This window comes from Pteropus vampyrus, unplaced genomic scaffold (genome assembly GCF_000151845.1).
Source record: "Pteropus vampyrus isolate Shadow unplaced genomic scaffold, Pvam_2.0 Scaffold234, whole genome shotgun sequence".
Classification (NCBI taxonomy): Eukaryota; Metazoa; Chordata; class Mammalia; order Chiroptera; family Pteropodidae; genus Pteropus; species Pteropus vampyrus.
The window spans coordinates 1,410,939-1,429,182 of NW_011889015.1; the positions used below are offsets into that span (position 1 = coordinate 1,410,939).

Sequence of the window (18,244 nt, forward strand, 5' to 3'; positions counted from 1 at the left end):
ACCACCTTTTTAAAGTGGAGCAGCATCCACCAGGGAATCATTCACTTACGGAGTGGTCACTGAGACCTGGAGACAGGCTACTTATTTGATAAATAAAATCTATTGTCCTTCATGCCATTTATCTTACAGTTTTCAAGAATCTTTCACTCATTGTAATAAATTATCGTAGGCTCTTAGGTCTGATTCAAAATCCACTTGTATAGGGAAGTTCTACCCCTACATAAAGTCTTTATAAGACCCAGGGCTATCATAAAATAGGTTTGTGTATGTAAATCACAGGGCAATTATATCTCATCCTCATATCCAACAATAACACAGAAATATCTGTGTTTTGAAACTGGAAAACCCATATGCTAAGGAATTACAGAGCAAAGAATTAGAAACCTCTAAATTTGTACTAGATAGAAGAGGGAAAACACAGGAATTGCTGGGGAACCCATATTCTATTTAAAATCCTTTCTACAGTTACAGAATCTCTATAATTAATTTTATAACAATTATCAAGTATAAGCCCTCTTGGAAATCTTATGATGTAAAGATAGAAAGACAAAAGCAAATTTGTACTCATTAATAAAACAAAATGTTTGATTAAATTGATAAAATAAAGTATTCATGATTTTAGTTTATTTTTTGTTGAATTTATTAATAATCTTCAAATATTTATATATGTATGGCTTTGAGCAAAGACAAAAGAAATACTCTAACTTGTCCCTGAACATACAGTTTTAAGAATCAGCTATCCAACTATTTTCCCAGCAGCAGGAAGACCAACCTTTTCAATAATACATTTCTTTCTGTACAGATTAAAACTCCATACTCATGGGCTTAACTATGTACAGAGAAAAGAGGTCGCTTTTCAACTAGCAATTGACTTTCATATTACAGGAATGTGAGTCAATTTTTTCTTAACCTAAGTATATGTATTCACACATATATATGTATTAACTTACCCTGTACCATTTTATTAGTTTAACATATAAACCTTAGCTTTTTGTCCATTTTATTACAAAGTGAATAAAAATTTTATGGTTGCACTGAAAGACCATGCAATTCAATTCTGTTTATGTTTCCCAATGGTGTTCAAAATAAAAAACCAAAAATTTATATATTATATATATAAAAATATTTCACTACCAAACCCATTAGTCCTATCAAATGTAAACTTTTAATAATTTAAAGGGCTAACACATGATCTTAATGAATTGAAGTTAATTCTCAATCTTTTAATAAAATAAATGAGTTTTGTACTGAAATGTAAATGGTCTTGCAGCTTTCCCATAGGTTCTAGGTAGACTAAACAATCCCTTTCTCACACCATTCCTGACATGCCATCCATGTCACCAGCATGTTAACAATAACATTACGTTGACTAGCATTGTTGATCGCCTCCACACAATCTGCAATCTGTTAGAAATTAAACAGAACAGCTCATTTTGGTATTATATTTTTCCATAAAAGGCATAACAGGCAGCATGGATCCATGTTAGAGTTTTTACTTTTGTTTTTGTATTCTGTCTTCAAGTCTATCTGGAGGCCCTCCCCATTTAATGTGTGATCTCTGGTAAGTTCTCTCAGACGTATCACCAGTGTCAACAATACTGCAGACTTCCACTTTAGGTCATTGTCTTAACTTGGATTATTTACAGAAGTCAGTTATTGGGAATCTTCCAATTGTGTTCCAGTCATCCACCACATTCGTGGGATGCATTAGGCACAAATGATTGCTAAGGGACTCCTTTAAGAAGAAGAAGAAGCTCACAGATCATGGAAAGAGTTAAGGAAACAGACAAATAAACAAACAAACAATGCTCACAGACATTCAGTTTGACCCCTGCTTCTGTCGCCAGGTCTATACTTTTTTCAGCTCTTTTAAAATAACATACCTCCTATCTAAGGGCTATGTTAGTCACCACATGCCTTAAGTTTTACTAACCATTTGGTTAAAACATACACAGAGCAAAGTGTGTGTCCCAAACAGACATGATGCTATAGTGTATTTATTTCTTTAAATTAACACCACTGTAAACTACCAACTACAGTGAAGACAGAACACACCGGCAACTTCAAATCAAGCTGTGGTTTACAAATCATTATTTAAATTAATAATAATAATAATAATAAAAAAAACAATAATAGTAATAACATTAAATGAAAGTGAAAACCTCACTTCTAGACTTAAGTCAGAGATCCAAGTCAGCCTTATAGGAATTTTAAGATAGGCAATGAATGAATGATTATACTTTTCTAGAAATGAGAAATATTTTAAGCCTTTCCCTACAATGACTGCTTTGAATCTATTTCTTTTTCCCAAAAAGCATGCAGGGACTATTTTCAGATGCTTGATTATGGCAAGAAGGAAGAAAAGTAATGGTTTTTGGTGTAATACAAGCAATTTGTAGAATCGAGCATACAATTTTGCATAAAACATTGCAGGTTAAAATAACATTGTAGGTTTCAAGCCACTGCATTACAGTTGAATAAGTGTCACAATTAAGTTTTGTAAAATTTAAAATTCTAAGTTTTGAAGTGAAGCAATCAAACTAAATTCTTAAACAATGATTTTACCTTCATATAGCACAGAATAGATATTTTTATTTGGGTTGAAAAAGTTATTTACAACTAACATTGATTGAGTCTCGGTAAAAGTCTAATAACACATGAAGAGAAATATCCCCTCACTTTCTGAAAGATCAATGAATATGTTTAAGGTTAGAGATATTCATAACAGTGGCAATGCTAGTTTCCTACTGTGGCCAAGCATATAGTTTATTCTTTAACCTAATTCAAAATCGAAAGCACCAAAATACAATTTAGATCTACAAAATGGGATTTGCTATTTAATCTTCCATAATTAATGATTAAAAATTTAGATGCATCGACACAGCTAATGAAAGAAGTTTTGATTGGTGCTATTCAGTAGCTCGCTTGAGTTGCCTTTTTAAAATGAGTTTTGTTTCCATTGAATCCAAGAACTCTTCATAAAATAGAGAAATACATATATCAAAAGAATTAAGGAAAAGTAGGTTAAAAATAAATAATACAACAACATTTTAAATCTTTTAATGATTTAAAGAAAGGAAGACATATAACACTGAATGCTAAACAAGTCTTTTGAACTTTAGATATATATTTAATAGCATATGTATATATATATATATATTTATTTATTTCTTTTTTACATTTTGGATGTAGACCAGAGCTGTCTAAAATATCTCTTCATAGTAGGCTATAGGGATGTACCGGGAGATAGAATAAAATAAGATCTGAGAATATTCTCAGTTCATTTGAGTCTTTCTGCTTTGACAATCAGCAGGGATCATAAATTTGAAGCAAATCGTGGCTTTTCTGCATCTGGGTCTGTATTTAAGACTGAGGAAGACTCTCTCTGAAGAGCAGCTGCTGGTGGAGGAGGTGCAGGAGGGACTCCACGGTTGGGGGGGATGGCTCCTGATGACATCTGTCGGAACAGGGTGACTCTCTGGGGGACAGTGCCCCTGCTCCCTGCCTGAAGGCCTGTGCCGTGAGCAGCTGTCACGGGTTGAGGGATGGAGGCCAGGGACTCGCCCACAGTGGGATGAGGTCTGGAAATCAAGGTGGAAACCTCATGAGGCAGCGAGGGCTGCGAGGCTGAGAGGGGCCTGACTTCTCGGGTCAGGCTGGTGTTATGCAGAGCCTGAGTGCTCTTGTGCACTTCGTTTTTCGGCGTGGAGCTGCTGGGTGTCTGTGGCTGTTGGGGCTGCTGCTGGGTCTGCGGTGGCTGGGACTGCTGTAATTGCTGCTGCTGCTGCTGCTGCTGCTGCTGCTGCTGCTGCTGCTGCATGAGTGACAACTGGGAAGTAGTGGGAGAGGCATAGTGGAAAGTTCGAGTGGCCAGTGGGCTCTGTACAGGAGGGCTGCAGACCGCAGTGGTATAAGAGCAGGGTGAGAGGATGGCTGACGGTTGGGGCGTCTGTGTGCTGGGACTGGGGGAATGCAGGTTGCTATGAGACAGACTGGTTGCTGTGTACACCGGCGGTGATTGTGTCCTCATGCGGGAGGTCGGCGTAGTAGCTGAAGATGTGGAATTCAGGGCTGTCATCTGTGGATAATTGATTGGAGCGATTGCTTGCACCATCTCCCTGTCGTGTTTCACAATCTGCTTCAGGATCTCGTTCTCCTGGTTGTTGAAAACACCAGTGTTAAGATCCTTCTGGAACTTTTGCAGAAGAATTGAATTTTTCTTTCCTGTCAGTGAAAGAAAAATAAGCACTTAGAAAGCCTACAAATGACCGATGGCAACTCCAAGTGAGAGTGGCTCCTGAAAACAAAAGTTTGTCTGAGTTCCATAGAGGAGGTTGAAAAGCCAAGTACTCACCTGCAGACACCAAACAGAAATGTGGCTCCTGCCCTTCAGGCTTCCTGCATCATTCTGGAAAACCTTACCTTCTATGCAAGTCCAGTTGAAATGTCTGTAACATGGCAAAAGCCATCTTACAAAAGAAATGGAGATATTTGACATGAGGGCTACTTTGAAGACTGGGAGAAGAAAGGACATTTGGATCAGGATGGGCCTGGAATCAAAATTTAAGTTGAAAACTGCTTTTTCAAGAAAGGAAAATGAAACACTTACTATGTGACAGGCACTCTACAAAAAGCTGCAGGTAGATATGTTTTATTTACCAGAAAGGAGACTGGGACATAGCAAGGTTGAGAACAATGCCCAAGAAAACAGGGTTCATAAGTAACAGGGCTGGAAAGGGAAAACAGTAAATCTGATCATAGATATATTATAGACAACGAACCAGCTACATCTGTATCATGTGAATGCTTGCTAGAAATGCAGTCTCTTGGCCTCATCTACTTGCTGAACTAGATGCTGCATTTTATTAAGACTCCCCAGGCTATTCTCGTGCAAGTTTCAGAAGCAAAGGCCTTTGCTTTTGACCAGTGCCCTATGCCAGTGATTCTCTACCCTGCCTGCATATTTTTCCCATCTTTGGAGCTTTAAAACATACTAATTTCCATCCCCTACAAGCAGACATGTTACTTTAACAGCAAGTTTCCCCAGGGGATTCTTATGTGCAGCCAGATTGAGAACTATGTTATAATCTTTCCTCTTCTGAAAAGTTGTGAGGATCAAGGGATCTAGTGCATAGCAGGCTCTCAGCTCACTCTGGAACCTCAACAACCATTACCTCTCCTTCCTGCCATTGTCTTTGAAGTGGTTTGCAATTAGCAGGCATTTCTGGCAGAATAACTATTAGAATAAATAGTAAATTGGTGAAAGAGTGGAAAATCAGTGACTTTCAATGATATTATTGATAAAATACCCAGGTGAATATGATAACTAAGTGTGAATCAATTTGCCACAACACTAAATAAAGTACAACATCTAAAGTGACAAGATATATTTTTGAATGAAAATATATGTTATAATTTACTTGATATTGGGAAAAGCAATCATTTTTAATATTTTAATTTAATTTTTTTTAAAAAATTGATATGTAATTGACATACAATATACTATTAGTTTCAGGGTGCAATCATTTAAAAATGACTGCCAGAATAAATGGTTACCACTCTCCAGGAAAAATTGTCCTAATTTCCCAAAGAACAAACACTTTTAGATTAGTAATAAATATAAATGCTTATTTAGAATATTCCCTTAACTAACTATAGTATATATTTTTAAGCAATGGCCACAAAACTGAGAAGGATAATATTTCTTTATGATCATGTGATCATAGCACTTCATAATCTAAGTATCTATGACTTTGTGGAAAAATACTATAACTTTTAATGCACTGTTAGAATTTTATAAGGATAAAAAATGCAATGTTTAGTGCTTACTAGTAATTTCATTTCCCATATTATTGATTACAAACCATTCCATCAAACTTTCTTATAAAAAATTAACTGCAATAAATTCGATCAGAGTGAAACTGTATCAGATAAACAGGTATCTTCTATGGAAGTATCCTGATTCTAATGCTTTCTATAAAGACGTTGAACTGGTTTAGGAAATTACTCATATGCTAGAAATTAGTCTCTAGCTCTACCATGAACACTCACTCACACACCATAAAGAAAGAACTTATTTTCAAATTAAGTGAAAATGCCTTCAGGAACACTCACTTCTTTTATGAGCAGCGTCTCTCAGGACACTATGTTCTGTTAAATCTCCGAGTTGTCAATATGCATTTCCAATGTATGTGTTATGCCTAATGTCAATGTCCAAATACTACCTTTACTTTTCCTAACATAATTTCAAATCCTTATGTAGTCTGTGGTCCTCCAAATACACAGGGAAAGAAATATGCGAAGTGCACAAGAAACGCTGACCTAACAATCACAAGTCCTTACCTTTAATTAAGAGTGAAGCAGTTGAAATACCTCTTTGTTTACTTTCAAGTGATCCCAACCCCATCTCCTTTGAGTCCATTGATTCCTTAGTCCCTCTCTACCTCTCTTCAGTAGTACTCACTGTGCTCTAGGTACTGTGAATGTTAACAGTGAATTAGACATGATCTCTACATTTACAAAGCTTAGCATCTCTAGCACAATTACAATGATAAAAGCAGTGTTGCGATGGAGGAACTTCCCCTGGTACTGGAGAACACAGCCAGGGTACTCAGCCTATTAGGGTGTGGGAGGTCACAGAAGGTTTCTACAGGAAAGTGATGTCTAAACTGAGATGTGAAGGTTAGTAGAGTCAATCAGGGAAAGGAGGCGAGCAGAGTAGGGTGGGGGAGGAGAATCTGGAAGTGGAAAATGGATGCACCCCACCTTCTGACATCAGAATGTTCCAGCATATCTTGGGAAGTTAACTGCAAGCCAATCTAATCTAACTTTACTATGGCAATTATTCAAATCTCTTAACTAGTGTAACTAATAAGGCCTAATTTATATATTTTTATTTGGGAGTAGAGAAGACTAAATTTAACTGATGTTTGCAAAGTAAAGCATCTATGTAGGGCATTTCTAGCAAGGCTTTTTCTGCTTGAGTCTGCATTACAAACATTTCAAGAAGTTTTTACTGAGACAGTTACATAACACAAGTTTTCAATTTTTAATATAAGGATAAAATGTAATGTTGATCCTTAAAAAGAAATCCGTGTGATAAAATTTGGTTTGTAATGTAGACTCATACATTAGTATTTTTAGTTCTATAGTAATGATATCTAGAATTTCTATCATTGCTTTTTACCTGAAGATTCAAATTGTATTGGCATCACTGGGGAAATCAGATTGCATAGCTAGTAAAAACAGAGATGAATAAATAAATCTAGAACACTTAGAAGAGAAAGATCTTTCTAGAAATAGGGCTACAGCTAATTGCTATTTCTATGCTAATTAACAAGCAATCTATGAACTAGCATTTGGGACTGATGATTGCAAATATGTGTCAGTCCACTAGATTGAAACTAAATTATGCATAAAGATAGAAAACTAAAGAGAGTACCTATCCGATCTAGCCGGTCGATGGCAACCGTCTCAAAGGCTCTTCTCATCATTGGGTATTCCTCCAGGACCTCATTGAAATTGTCCACAGAAAGTGAATAAAGACGACAATACGTATCAGCTCGAACACTGGCAGTGCGGCGTCCCTTGGTCAGCAGGCAAATCTCTAAAACAAGAAGGAAAGATTTCTTTGGTAATTTTCTTTTAAAGGCCATTAAGGCCTCCAACAATTAAAAACAAAAAAAGTCTCACAGTATGAGAAACCAATAGTTAGCAGCATTTTCTATTTTATCAGGAAATTCCTTCTGACAATTAAAAGTATCCAATTGCCAATACTCAATCTTGAAATCTTCCTTTTAAAAAAAAATGGAGGCTTTTTCTTGAAAGGGAAGGCTTAAATAGATTTATCTATTCTCCGGCTCCCATTCCAACCACCACGGAATAATATAAAAGATTCAGAAAAGAGAAGAATAAATCCACAATGGAGTTGAAGACAGAAAGGGACTAAGCTCAGACAGAAGTTTTTGTGAATTCTGGAAGGCAGAAAGCAGATGGTACCATATAGACAGAAATCAAAGTGAACCCAAACATTGGCTTAGAAAGTTCTATGATCAAGCCAAACCAGATCAGCTGAATGCATTACAGGCATGCCTTATGTAGTTCATATAGTCCCAATAAGATCAATATAATTTTTTTATTCCAGTTGCACACAGAGACTTTCTATTTAAATCATTTCAAAGGAGAATCCTTCATTGAAATTTAGATTCTCATATACGGTAAGCAAATATTTGCAAAATTGGATTTCCTTATGTGCTCTCAAAATAAACGATAAAAGCAATAACTTTTCTTTCATTATCCAACATTTATTAATTAAACTCCTTGATCTTTTTTTTTTTAAATTAGAAACAATTTAAAAGTTTAGCTTCAGAATAACCAATTTAAATAAAGGAATGGCAGAATTATTTCTGAAATGCACAGTCTCCTAACAGGAGGAAATACAGAAAAATAATTATTGCAATGAGACTAAATTCACACTCCTCTGAACTTATTTAAAGAAGTTAAGTTCACATTGAAAAACATCAGGAATAAATTATGTAGCAGGTGCTATGTATGTGACATTAGGGTTGGAAATATGAATCAAACATAGTATCTACTTTATTACTTATATGCTGATGGTAAAAAGAAAAAGAGTTTGTCTTAATTAAGAATTAATTTAAATGCAATCTGGAAAGAACAATAATATAGAATGCGGGCATTATGGAACTAGTAAAGAAGCACAACTGAACCGATCTGGGAAGACAGAGGATTTTAGGGAATGCCACCTAACTATGTTGTGCATGCTCATAAACATGTTGCAAATGTAATAAATAATATTGTGAAGCGTTCATGTTTGTGTGCATGTTCCTGTGTGTGTGTATGTGTGTGAGCATTTGGTGTGTGTAGGAAGAGGAATCTATTTTGGTCAATATTTAATCATAAAGCATATTATCATACCATAGAATTTGCTGGTTACTCTAATCTAAATGATATAATAAAAGAAAGTATTTTCAACACTACTCTCAAATTAAATTCCTGTGTCATTACAGTACTAATGCCATGTTATAAAATTTATGATTGCCACATTGTGATAAACAAGCTGATGAAAAATGTTTTACTGCTTAGTGTTCCTTAAAAATCTGCATATTACAAGTGTCTAAAGAATGGTTATAAACCTTATGGAAAATAAACCAATAATATGAAAGAAAGGTCTTAAAAAGTATCCATACTCTTCAACCTAAGAATTTCACCTGGAAATCTAACCAAAGGAAATAGTCTGTAACTAGAGTTATGTTGTTTATGGCAATATACATTATAAATTTATACATGCATATGAAAATATGGAAATGTCTTAAATGTTTAACAAATCAAGATTCATAGGCAATTATGTGGAAGTTATTAAAAGCAAAGCTTTTAAAGTTTATGTGATAACAGTAGAAATGTCATGAAAGTTTAAGTCAGAACAGCAGGACACAAGACTATAATTATAATATGATAAAAATGATCACAAAATAATGACATATAAATAAATAAGATGGCAATGAAATAAGATGGCACAACAAAACATTGTTCTCTGGATGAAAAATATTCTTTTATGCAGTTGTTCTGTACATCTTTTTCTTTTTTCAACTTTCTTCTATATAAATTATTTTGTTTGTCGACATGTATAACATTCAAAAATGTTATTTAAAAATTAATAGCTAAGTGCACAGAATAGAAAAAAATATGAAGGAATAGAAATAAACTTACTCATAGTGATTATTATTATAGATTTCCTCAACTTTACCCTCCATTCTTTCAAATATATTTTTATTTTGGCACTTATATTTTAAACTTCTAAATGCTTTCCATTTTCCTATGTTTGTTGCTTTTTCTCATTATATTTTTTTCTTTTGTTGTGAATGTAATATCCTCTGTCTCCTGATAGGTGTTGAGTTTTGGTTTTGAATGATGGATATATGATGCGACATGGCTATTTCTCAGTTTATTTCACAAACATAAGTGACGGAAGCAAGATATGAGAGTCTACATATTATATGATTCCATTTACATAAAAATTTAGGAAAGACAAATATACAGAGACTGATAACAGATTAGTAGTTGCTTGGGACAGTGGGTGGGAAAGGAGAGTAACAGTAAATGCACACAAGGAATCTTACTGGGGTGATGATAATGTTCTAAACCTGATATATAGTGATGGTTTCATAATTTGGCAAATTTACTAAAAACCTGAATTGTACACTATAAGTGGGTGAATTATATATGTAAAATTTATTGCAATAAAAATAAATGAAAACAAAAGAGCTCTAGTTTTTATATTTTATCTCTATTGTATTTTATATTTTAATTTATTTTGTTTTCTGAATTATTTCTCTTTACTCTGGAATCATTATTTTTGTCTCTGTGTCTAGATCTTTCCTTTGTATGTTGCATGATTTCTTCAGGTTGACATCAAATGTATTGATCTGGAGTTTCTTTTTAGGGTGAATGGGTGGGAAGTTTGTCCTCATATTTTCCTAAATGCCAGAATGAGAAGGGTTTTATTTAGTTCACAGTTACCACAACCACTATCTCCCTGAATCATTCTAGTACTCTGCCTTGTTTAATTGATTTGTGGAAGAACCACTGACTTTTCCTGCCCAGTGGAATGAATGCCTGACTACAGGCTGTTCTGCAGTGTGGATTAAGGGACTGGGGTCCATTGCACCATATGCAGACCTGTGGTAAGTCACCACTTCCCCCCTCACTTCTCATTTGGTCCTCCATGGTCATGCTGTCTCTTAGCTAGCAGCTTCTCTAGGGATCTGCCAGGAGATCTACTCTCTCTTTAGCCACAATCTTCCGTATATTCCAATTTTTGGCTTAACAGAAATTTATTTGCTCGCAGTTCTGGAGACTAGAGGGCCAAAATCAGGGTGACATGGGGTTCTGGTGAGAGCTTTCTTCCTGGCGTGCAGAGGGCCGTCTTCTCACTGCACCTCCACATGGGAGAGAGCTCCCGTTTCTTCCTTTCTTCATATGATCACTAATCCCTCATAAAGGGCCAATCCTCATGACTTCATTAAACTCTAATTACTTCCCAAAGGCACCATTTCCAAACACCATCACATTGGGGGTTGGGGATTCAAAATAACAAATTTAAGGGCATCACATTTAGTCCATAACACCACTGCTATTCTCCTCGATGAAACTTGAAATACAATTTATGTCCCTCCAGCTTTTTAAAAAAATTTTTATTCCAGCTTTATTGAGGTATAACTGGCATATAAAAAACTGCACATATTTAATGTATACAAGTTGATGAGTTTGGACAAAGACATGCACCCATGAAACCATCACCATATCCTTCATTTCTAAAAGTTTTTTTAACTGCATGTTACAGAACGCTTGAATAACACTGGCATATCTAATACAATAATTTAATTATATTACAAAGCAAAAGTCTGGGGGCAGGCAGGGTCAGTGTTGGTTTAGCAGTGGCGACATGGCACTGTGCTAGCATGACTTTGTTTTGCTTGGCCTCCTCTCATGATCACAAATTGACAGCAATAACTACAAGCATTATATCTATATCCTCACTCAACAGCATCCAAAGAGAGAGAACTTTCCATATTTACTTCTTTTTATTATATGAAGGCAAAACTTACAATGAAGTTCCATAACTTACTCTCTCTAACTCCTCACTGATCAGAACTGTATTACGTGACCACCTTTAGCTATGAGGGAGGATTTAAAAAGGAATATTTGGTAAACCGGAGTAAGATAACTTTTATTAGTGATTGAATTAGGTAAATATTACTTTAATCACTAGGATTGTATTTGTTGCTGGCCACATAAAATCCAAATTCTATTAACAAGGAAGAAAGGGCAATGGTTGCTGGCCAGGAAACCAATATTATCTGACACTCCACTCTTATATCTATTTTCTGTCTTCTAGAAATGTGTCACAGCGTCTCATCTGACTGTTTCCAAATACACGCTCATGCATCAGATCTCCGTGGTCTGGGTTTACATTTTATTCCTTTTCTGCTTTTAATTTGATCTTTGCAAAGGGAGGAGATAAAGACATGTGCTGAGGATCATCTTCATTAAGAAAAGGACTTTAATTTCCTTTTCTAGATGCTTAAAAATTATTTGGACACTTTACCACAAGTATATATTTATGTTACTTTTGTATTTTAAAAAATAAATTTAAATGTTAGAAAAAATAGCTATCGGTATTTGTAGTTATTTTAGAGACATGGTAAAATAGTTTTATTTTAGCATAAATATAAGTTTATTCATATTTTATCTAAATCATTCTCTGCAAATGATTTTCTGGCTTCTCTATCTGCAGTCCTCATATAATGGATATACAATATATGTAGCTAAATGGAGTAGATGTGCATATATTACATGGTATAGGTCCCCATTACTAATTGATCAATTAAATATTGCTATTGGTAAGAAAAGAAATTTTCCTAGAGGATGCTTTTTAAATAATATTTTAGGCTTATATAAAAAATTAGTATATGTGTTAGGAGATCTTACCCTAAAGTTTTCTTATATTGCTTATATTCATATATTTCTTATACAAAACTTCAGAGATGTTATTGCTCAACAAATCTTACTTCTTTATTAAATTTTATTTAAATTATTAAATTGTATTGTATGTAATATATTTCTTTACTTTTTGTGATTTTTGGAATCAAAACTGATACATCAATTTGGCTAATTTCTTGCAACTAATGAAATAGAAGGCTATTTTGAAGATTATCTGCAGCAATCATGGTTAACCACCGATTCAACTATATACATCAAATTTCTTGGGCTATTTTGGTGTAATATAAAGAGAATTGACTTGATGGATTGAAGTCCTGTCCTATAGTCTCAAACTGATTACTCTTGGTTGTGAGAATTTGGACAAATATTTACATTCTCTGCACCTTACTTTATCTATCTGTATAATGTAAAATTCAATTAAATCTCTGAAGTTTTAACGTTTAATTTATAACTTCAGACTTTAGTAATTTTTTATGTCTAAAATCTCATTGATCTTTATATCTTAAGTGCCTTCATTGCATCTAGTTGATGATTAATGTTTGCTGAATTAAAATACTGAACCAAGTAGCAACACATTACAAAATGAGTTTCAATCACCTATGGAATAACTAAGGGAGAAATATAGATTTACACTAACGGTCCCTTCAGAAGTTAAAATGGCTGTGTTCATTACTAATACAAAACTCTTAAGCCATTATCTCTTAGAATCACTTCAATAATTTCTTCAAATGAAGATATATATTTATGAGAGTCAAATAGTCAATGGTCAGTGTGAAGAACAATTTAAATAGTCCCTTCTTTCTTTAAAGAATCCATAGTTTTTGTTTCCCATGAATAATAGAATTAAGAAATGCCAAAAACTTAGAAATGAAAAAATATACCTTCTGATTATAAAAGAGTCTTAAATTTCAAGAACTGAATTTCCAGATTCAATATGAATTGAATTCAAAATTCACAGGTGTTTCCCTGTGAATTTTCTCTTGATATTGTTATTTTGAAGATCTACTTATTGAGTAAGGAAAATCCTGTGTTAGATATTAGAGTGAGTTTTTGTGTAGTTACTGTGTGTGTGTGTGTGTGTGTGTGTGTGTGTGTGTGTGTAAAGGATGAAGAGAAAAAACATTTAGTCATCTGTATCTCATATTACTCTTTAGGTTCTTTAGAGATTATGTATATATTAGTTTATTACTATTTTAATTTTCTTGTATGAGATTTTCTAATTGTTTCCTAAATATTAACTTTGTCACCCTAGCTGGTTTGAGGCATTTTAAAGACAGTGAGTATAGAATAACATTATTGTATCCCTCACAGTGCATACTTGAGCCCAGAGAAAATTATTTTAAAATGCTTATGAGTACATCATTTTTAATAGTGGACAAACCCAAGTATCACACTAAATTCTACCCTTAAGTTTTATGTCATATATTATTGGTTCTTCTGCTAGATATCTCTCATTTGTAATAAAACTACCAAATGCTTTATATACTTTCTTTGAGATAGACAACATATCTTTGAGGATTTTGTGCAATGTCTGTAATGAAGAAAGTATCTAGAAGGTTAGGTACTGTTTAATGTAGATGTGTCCTTACTCACCAGGTAGAAAATTAACTTGCTTTTGGGTGCTCACATTGACTTCACAAGGAAAATAAAATAGAATACAAAATGACATAAAGTTTAACTCCCAAAGAAGTGAGCACAGACTATGATTATAAGCTTTTAAAAGGGTTTTCTGGCATATTTTCTAGGCCCTGTTGCCTGTTGGTTGTTTCAATATTTCTGCTTTCTTCTTGTTTGTGTACTCTCTGAACTCAGCTAGAAATTTCTTAGTGATGTAATCACTTCTTTAAGATGCTTTGTGCAAAGAAAAAAAAGATTCTTTGTGCAAATTTACTTGGAAATAGATCCTTGCATCTGGTAACTTCTAAATTATAATGATGTGCAAAAGTAATGAGGACTTGGCATATTATTTTTAATTTTATATTATTTTCCTGTTTTTCTTTACAAGATAAGTTATTTTCTTTATAGGATAAGTTATTTCATTTACCCAAGAGGAAAATGATAGTAATGTGTCCCATCACAGGCACATTAGAAATTTGTTTCCAGTTTCAACATCATAAGAAGTATGCTCCAAGAGATTAAATTTGGCATACCACACTATATACTTTTAATAATCCTTAGGGTATGAGATATATCAACCACCCCATGCTATTTTTTCTGACATTAGTTAATCCTGATTATAAACATTTCAGTCCATCTGCCATTACAGTGACCTATCTGAATAGTCATTTGATAAAGTAGGGCAAATAGCCTCAAAAATTTTGCAGCGCAAAAATATTTTCCTGACCTCTAAAACAGAGCTTGACATTGCAGGAATACAGAGTTAACCATGAATTTATGGTAGAAATTTGTAAGGTGATATGTTTAATCAAAGTTTCTAGATTTTATGGGAAAATTTGTACCTGATATCATGAAATAAAAGTACTTCTCTGTTGAGTCTTGAAATACTAATTTTCTGGAAATTATTTAGGTTTCTAATCCAGTGTCGCATAATAATGTTCAAAAAGAAATATCACTTTTTTGATTTCTTTTTATACTTATATTGGTAATTTTTCCATATATATACCAGTGAACTAGTAAAATACTATCTCTTATGGCATAGGAGATGGTAACATTTGGCTTCGATCAATTTGCATATCAAGCTTGGCTGGTAGAAGCACTTTAGGTGTCAAATGAATTTGAATAAGGATCTAAAGAAATTTAGAGAAGGATAAAACATTAAATAGATGTTAGTTTTGTAGTTTTTGATATGTTTTAAAATATTTTACATTTTTTGTAAGTTTTTGAAACAGAGATTGGATGTAACATATTTTCAAATGCAGATATTATAAATAATTATGTATACATAGATTATAGATCATGATGATTTAATAATCGGTGCCAATTTTGCTTTTTTTCTAAAGAAATAAGTGATTATTTCAATTCCCATAGATATAGTTGAACTTGCACTGTCATTAGTGTCCTCTACTACTCCCATCCTATTATTTATGAATATTTGGATCACCTAAAGTTATTGCCTGGCCAAACAAACCTTATTTCTCCATGTACGTTTGGTCAATTCATTTGTCTTAAAACGTAGGATAAGGGTGATCACCTGGGGCTTTGAGTACTGACCTAGTAGTGGCACCTCAGACAGGTTATGCATTGGCAAAGTTGTAATGAAGATTAACTGAAATAGTGACTATAACGTGCCCAGTGCAAGCCTAGCACAGTATGGGAACTCTTAAAACATGAGTTCCCTTCCTTTTAGCCCTATGTTCCTTCTATTCTCTTTGTATTTTCCTTGTGATTTTGGTTCTACCTGCTAGAATCAAGGAAGAGGTAATGCTTCATATATCAAATAATTCCCTAAATTTGCGAAATATAGCTATCATCTCCCACACCCTCCACCTTCCCGAAAACAATTTGTTCATAAACTAACCATACCAATTCCTTCGACTTGTCTCAGGTAAGATGGGTTCAAACCCATAGACATCTTTACCAAAATACCCCAGGGAAAATTTATCTTTGTGCCTTCACTCTACTTTGATCATCTTGCATCTTAGCCCCTATGGAACATTATTGGACTTATTTGTTTATATATTTCTCTATATTAAACTATAAGGACTTCAGTGAAAAGTGCAATAATCACATTTGAATTGTCTAGCACTTACCATAGGTTTAGTAACATAATATCACTTGGTTCAAAAAATAAAGAATGAATGAATCAATCAATAAATGGAAAGCAGAATGACATACTGGAATGGAAATATTCTTCGTAAAACAAAGTTCTAACATTTGAACACAACGTTATAAATAGCCATATTTCGTTCTTTGGGTAGATGATAAAGAAGATGTGGTACATATAAACAATGGAGTACCATTCAGCCATAAGAAAAGATGAAATACTGCCATTAGCGACAACATGGATAAATCTCGAGAGTATCATGCTAAGCTAAATAGGTCACACGGAAAAAGCCAAGAACCACATGATTTCACTCATATGTGGAATATAAATGAACAAGACAGATAAATAAACAAAAATGCACAGACACAGACAATAGCACAGTGGTTACCAGAGGGAAAGGTAGGAAGGTAGAAAAGAGTAAAGGGGGTCAAATATATGGTGACAGAAGGAGATCTGACTTTGGGTGGTGAACATGAAATGCAATATACAGATGTGTTCTGGAATTGTACACTTGCAACCTATATTATTTCATTAACCAATGTCACCCCAATAAATTTTATTTTAAAAGAACCATATATTGGCGATATCCACCAGAAGTTACATTCGTCTTATCTTTCATCTAGTTGTTAATTATAAACACGTTTATGACATGACTGTTTCAGATTGTTGGATATGTAGATGTTTCCATTAAGGTTTATATTTTCCACTCCTTAGCCTCTCGCACCTTCCTCTTCCTTCAGATATCTACATCTTGAAATTCCATCATGACTTCTTCAACTGCCTAACGTCTGCATAAAATCAGCTTTACACAATACTATTTATAAACTGATATCTACGATATATTTATATTACTTCTCTTTGGCAAGTTAAAATACTTCCTGGACTATCTCAGTGACTCTCAGCATATCTCTTAGGTAGATAGGAAACAATCATTACTAGCTGCATCTTAGCTCTCGGGATAAATGGAAGATTAAAGGGGATCTGTTATGTGACAAGAACAGAATCACATAAAAATATCGAAGCTAAGAAGGGTAAGACCACAGTTTCCTTGCTTCTGTCTATCTTTTAAAATCCACTAGACCACCACAAATCTTTTCTTTTGATTTTAAATCAACACTCAACTCTTTAAAAGTTAATCAAACACCTTGAATTATAAATGCCGTTAAAAAGCAGCCAGCTTTTAAAAGATTCATCAAACAATTGCAGCTTTTAGGTATCTCAAGTGTGTTTTCTAGAGGCATATCTTGATAGCTTTATTTTCCTGTTGTTTAATATGCTTACCCAAAGTGAAAAGAAGAACAGCAAAAATAATAATCTAAATAGAAAATACATTTACTAGATATTTATGAAGCAAATAAATCTACTAAGGCAAAAAAGTTATTTGTCTCCAAAATTTTCCCTTGGTTTTCACTTTCTCTTTCTCTTATACATGAACACACACATGCATGAATGTTAAAAAAGAGATTTAAATAGATATTTCCTTAGTTTATTTAATGTAGTTAATGATCAACTGATTCAGACTGGATTCTTTACTGCAGTGTTTCCCATACTTTAATATGCATAAGAATCACCTAGGTGCCTTGCTAAAAATCAGATTAGGATTTAGTTTGTCTGAAGCAGGGCCTGAGACTGCATTTCTAACAAGTTCTTAAATAATGTCAATAATAAGCATTTTTGAATGTGAATTTTTGTAGCTGCCAGATTTATATCTAAAATTGATTTCCTTTTTAAAGAGAAATTGGAAAAATGAGGCAAAAAAATGGAAATTAAGGTATAGTATGAATTTAAGTCAACAAATGGTTTTTCTGTAACCAGCACCTCGGAGGAAAATATGACATTACAACGAATTCTTCAAGTCTAGGACATGAATAGCCACAAAGAGACCTTGAAGTGAGTAGAAAACTAATATTCTCCTGATATTTATGAAGCAAATAAATCTACTAAGTTTTCATTTTCCACTTCTCAGTAATCTATGAAATCATTAGAAAGGTCAGCTGAAAA

General features: G+C 33.8%; 1 protein-coding gene across 1 annotated transcript in view; it reads right to left on the reverse strand.

Moving 5' to 3' along the window:
• Positions 1-3,316: 3,316 nt before the first annotated feature.
• HCN1 (hyperpolarization activated cyclic nucleotide gated potassium channel 1) overlaps positions 3,317-18,244 on the reverse strand; it is a gene marked incomplete at its 5' end in the record, with an annotated part of 344,119 nt that continues 329,191 nt past the window's right edge. Inside the window, 2 exons of the mRNA XM_011373887.2 lie at positions 3,317-4,224; positions 7,442-7,606. Of these exons, the coding sequence (XP_011372189.1) occupies positions 3,317-4,224; positions 7,442-7,606 (1,073 nt within the window). The remainder of the gene's footprint in view (positions 4,225-7,441; positions 7,607-18,244) is intronic.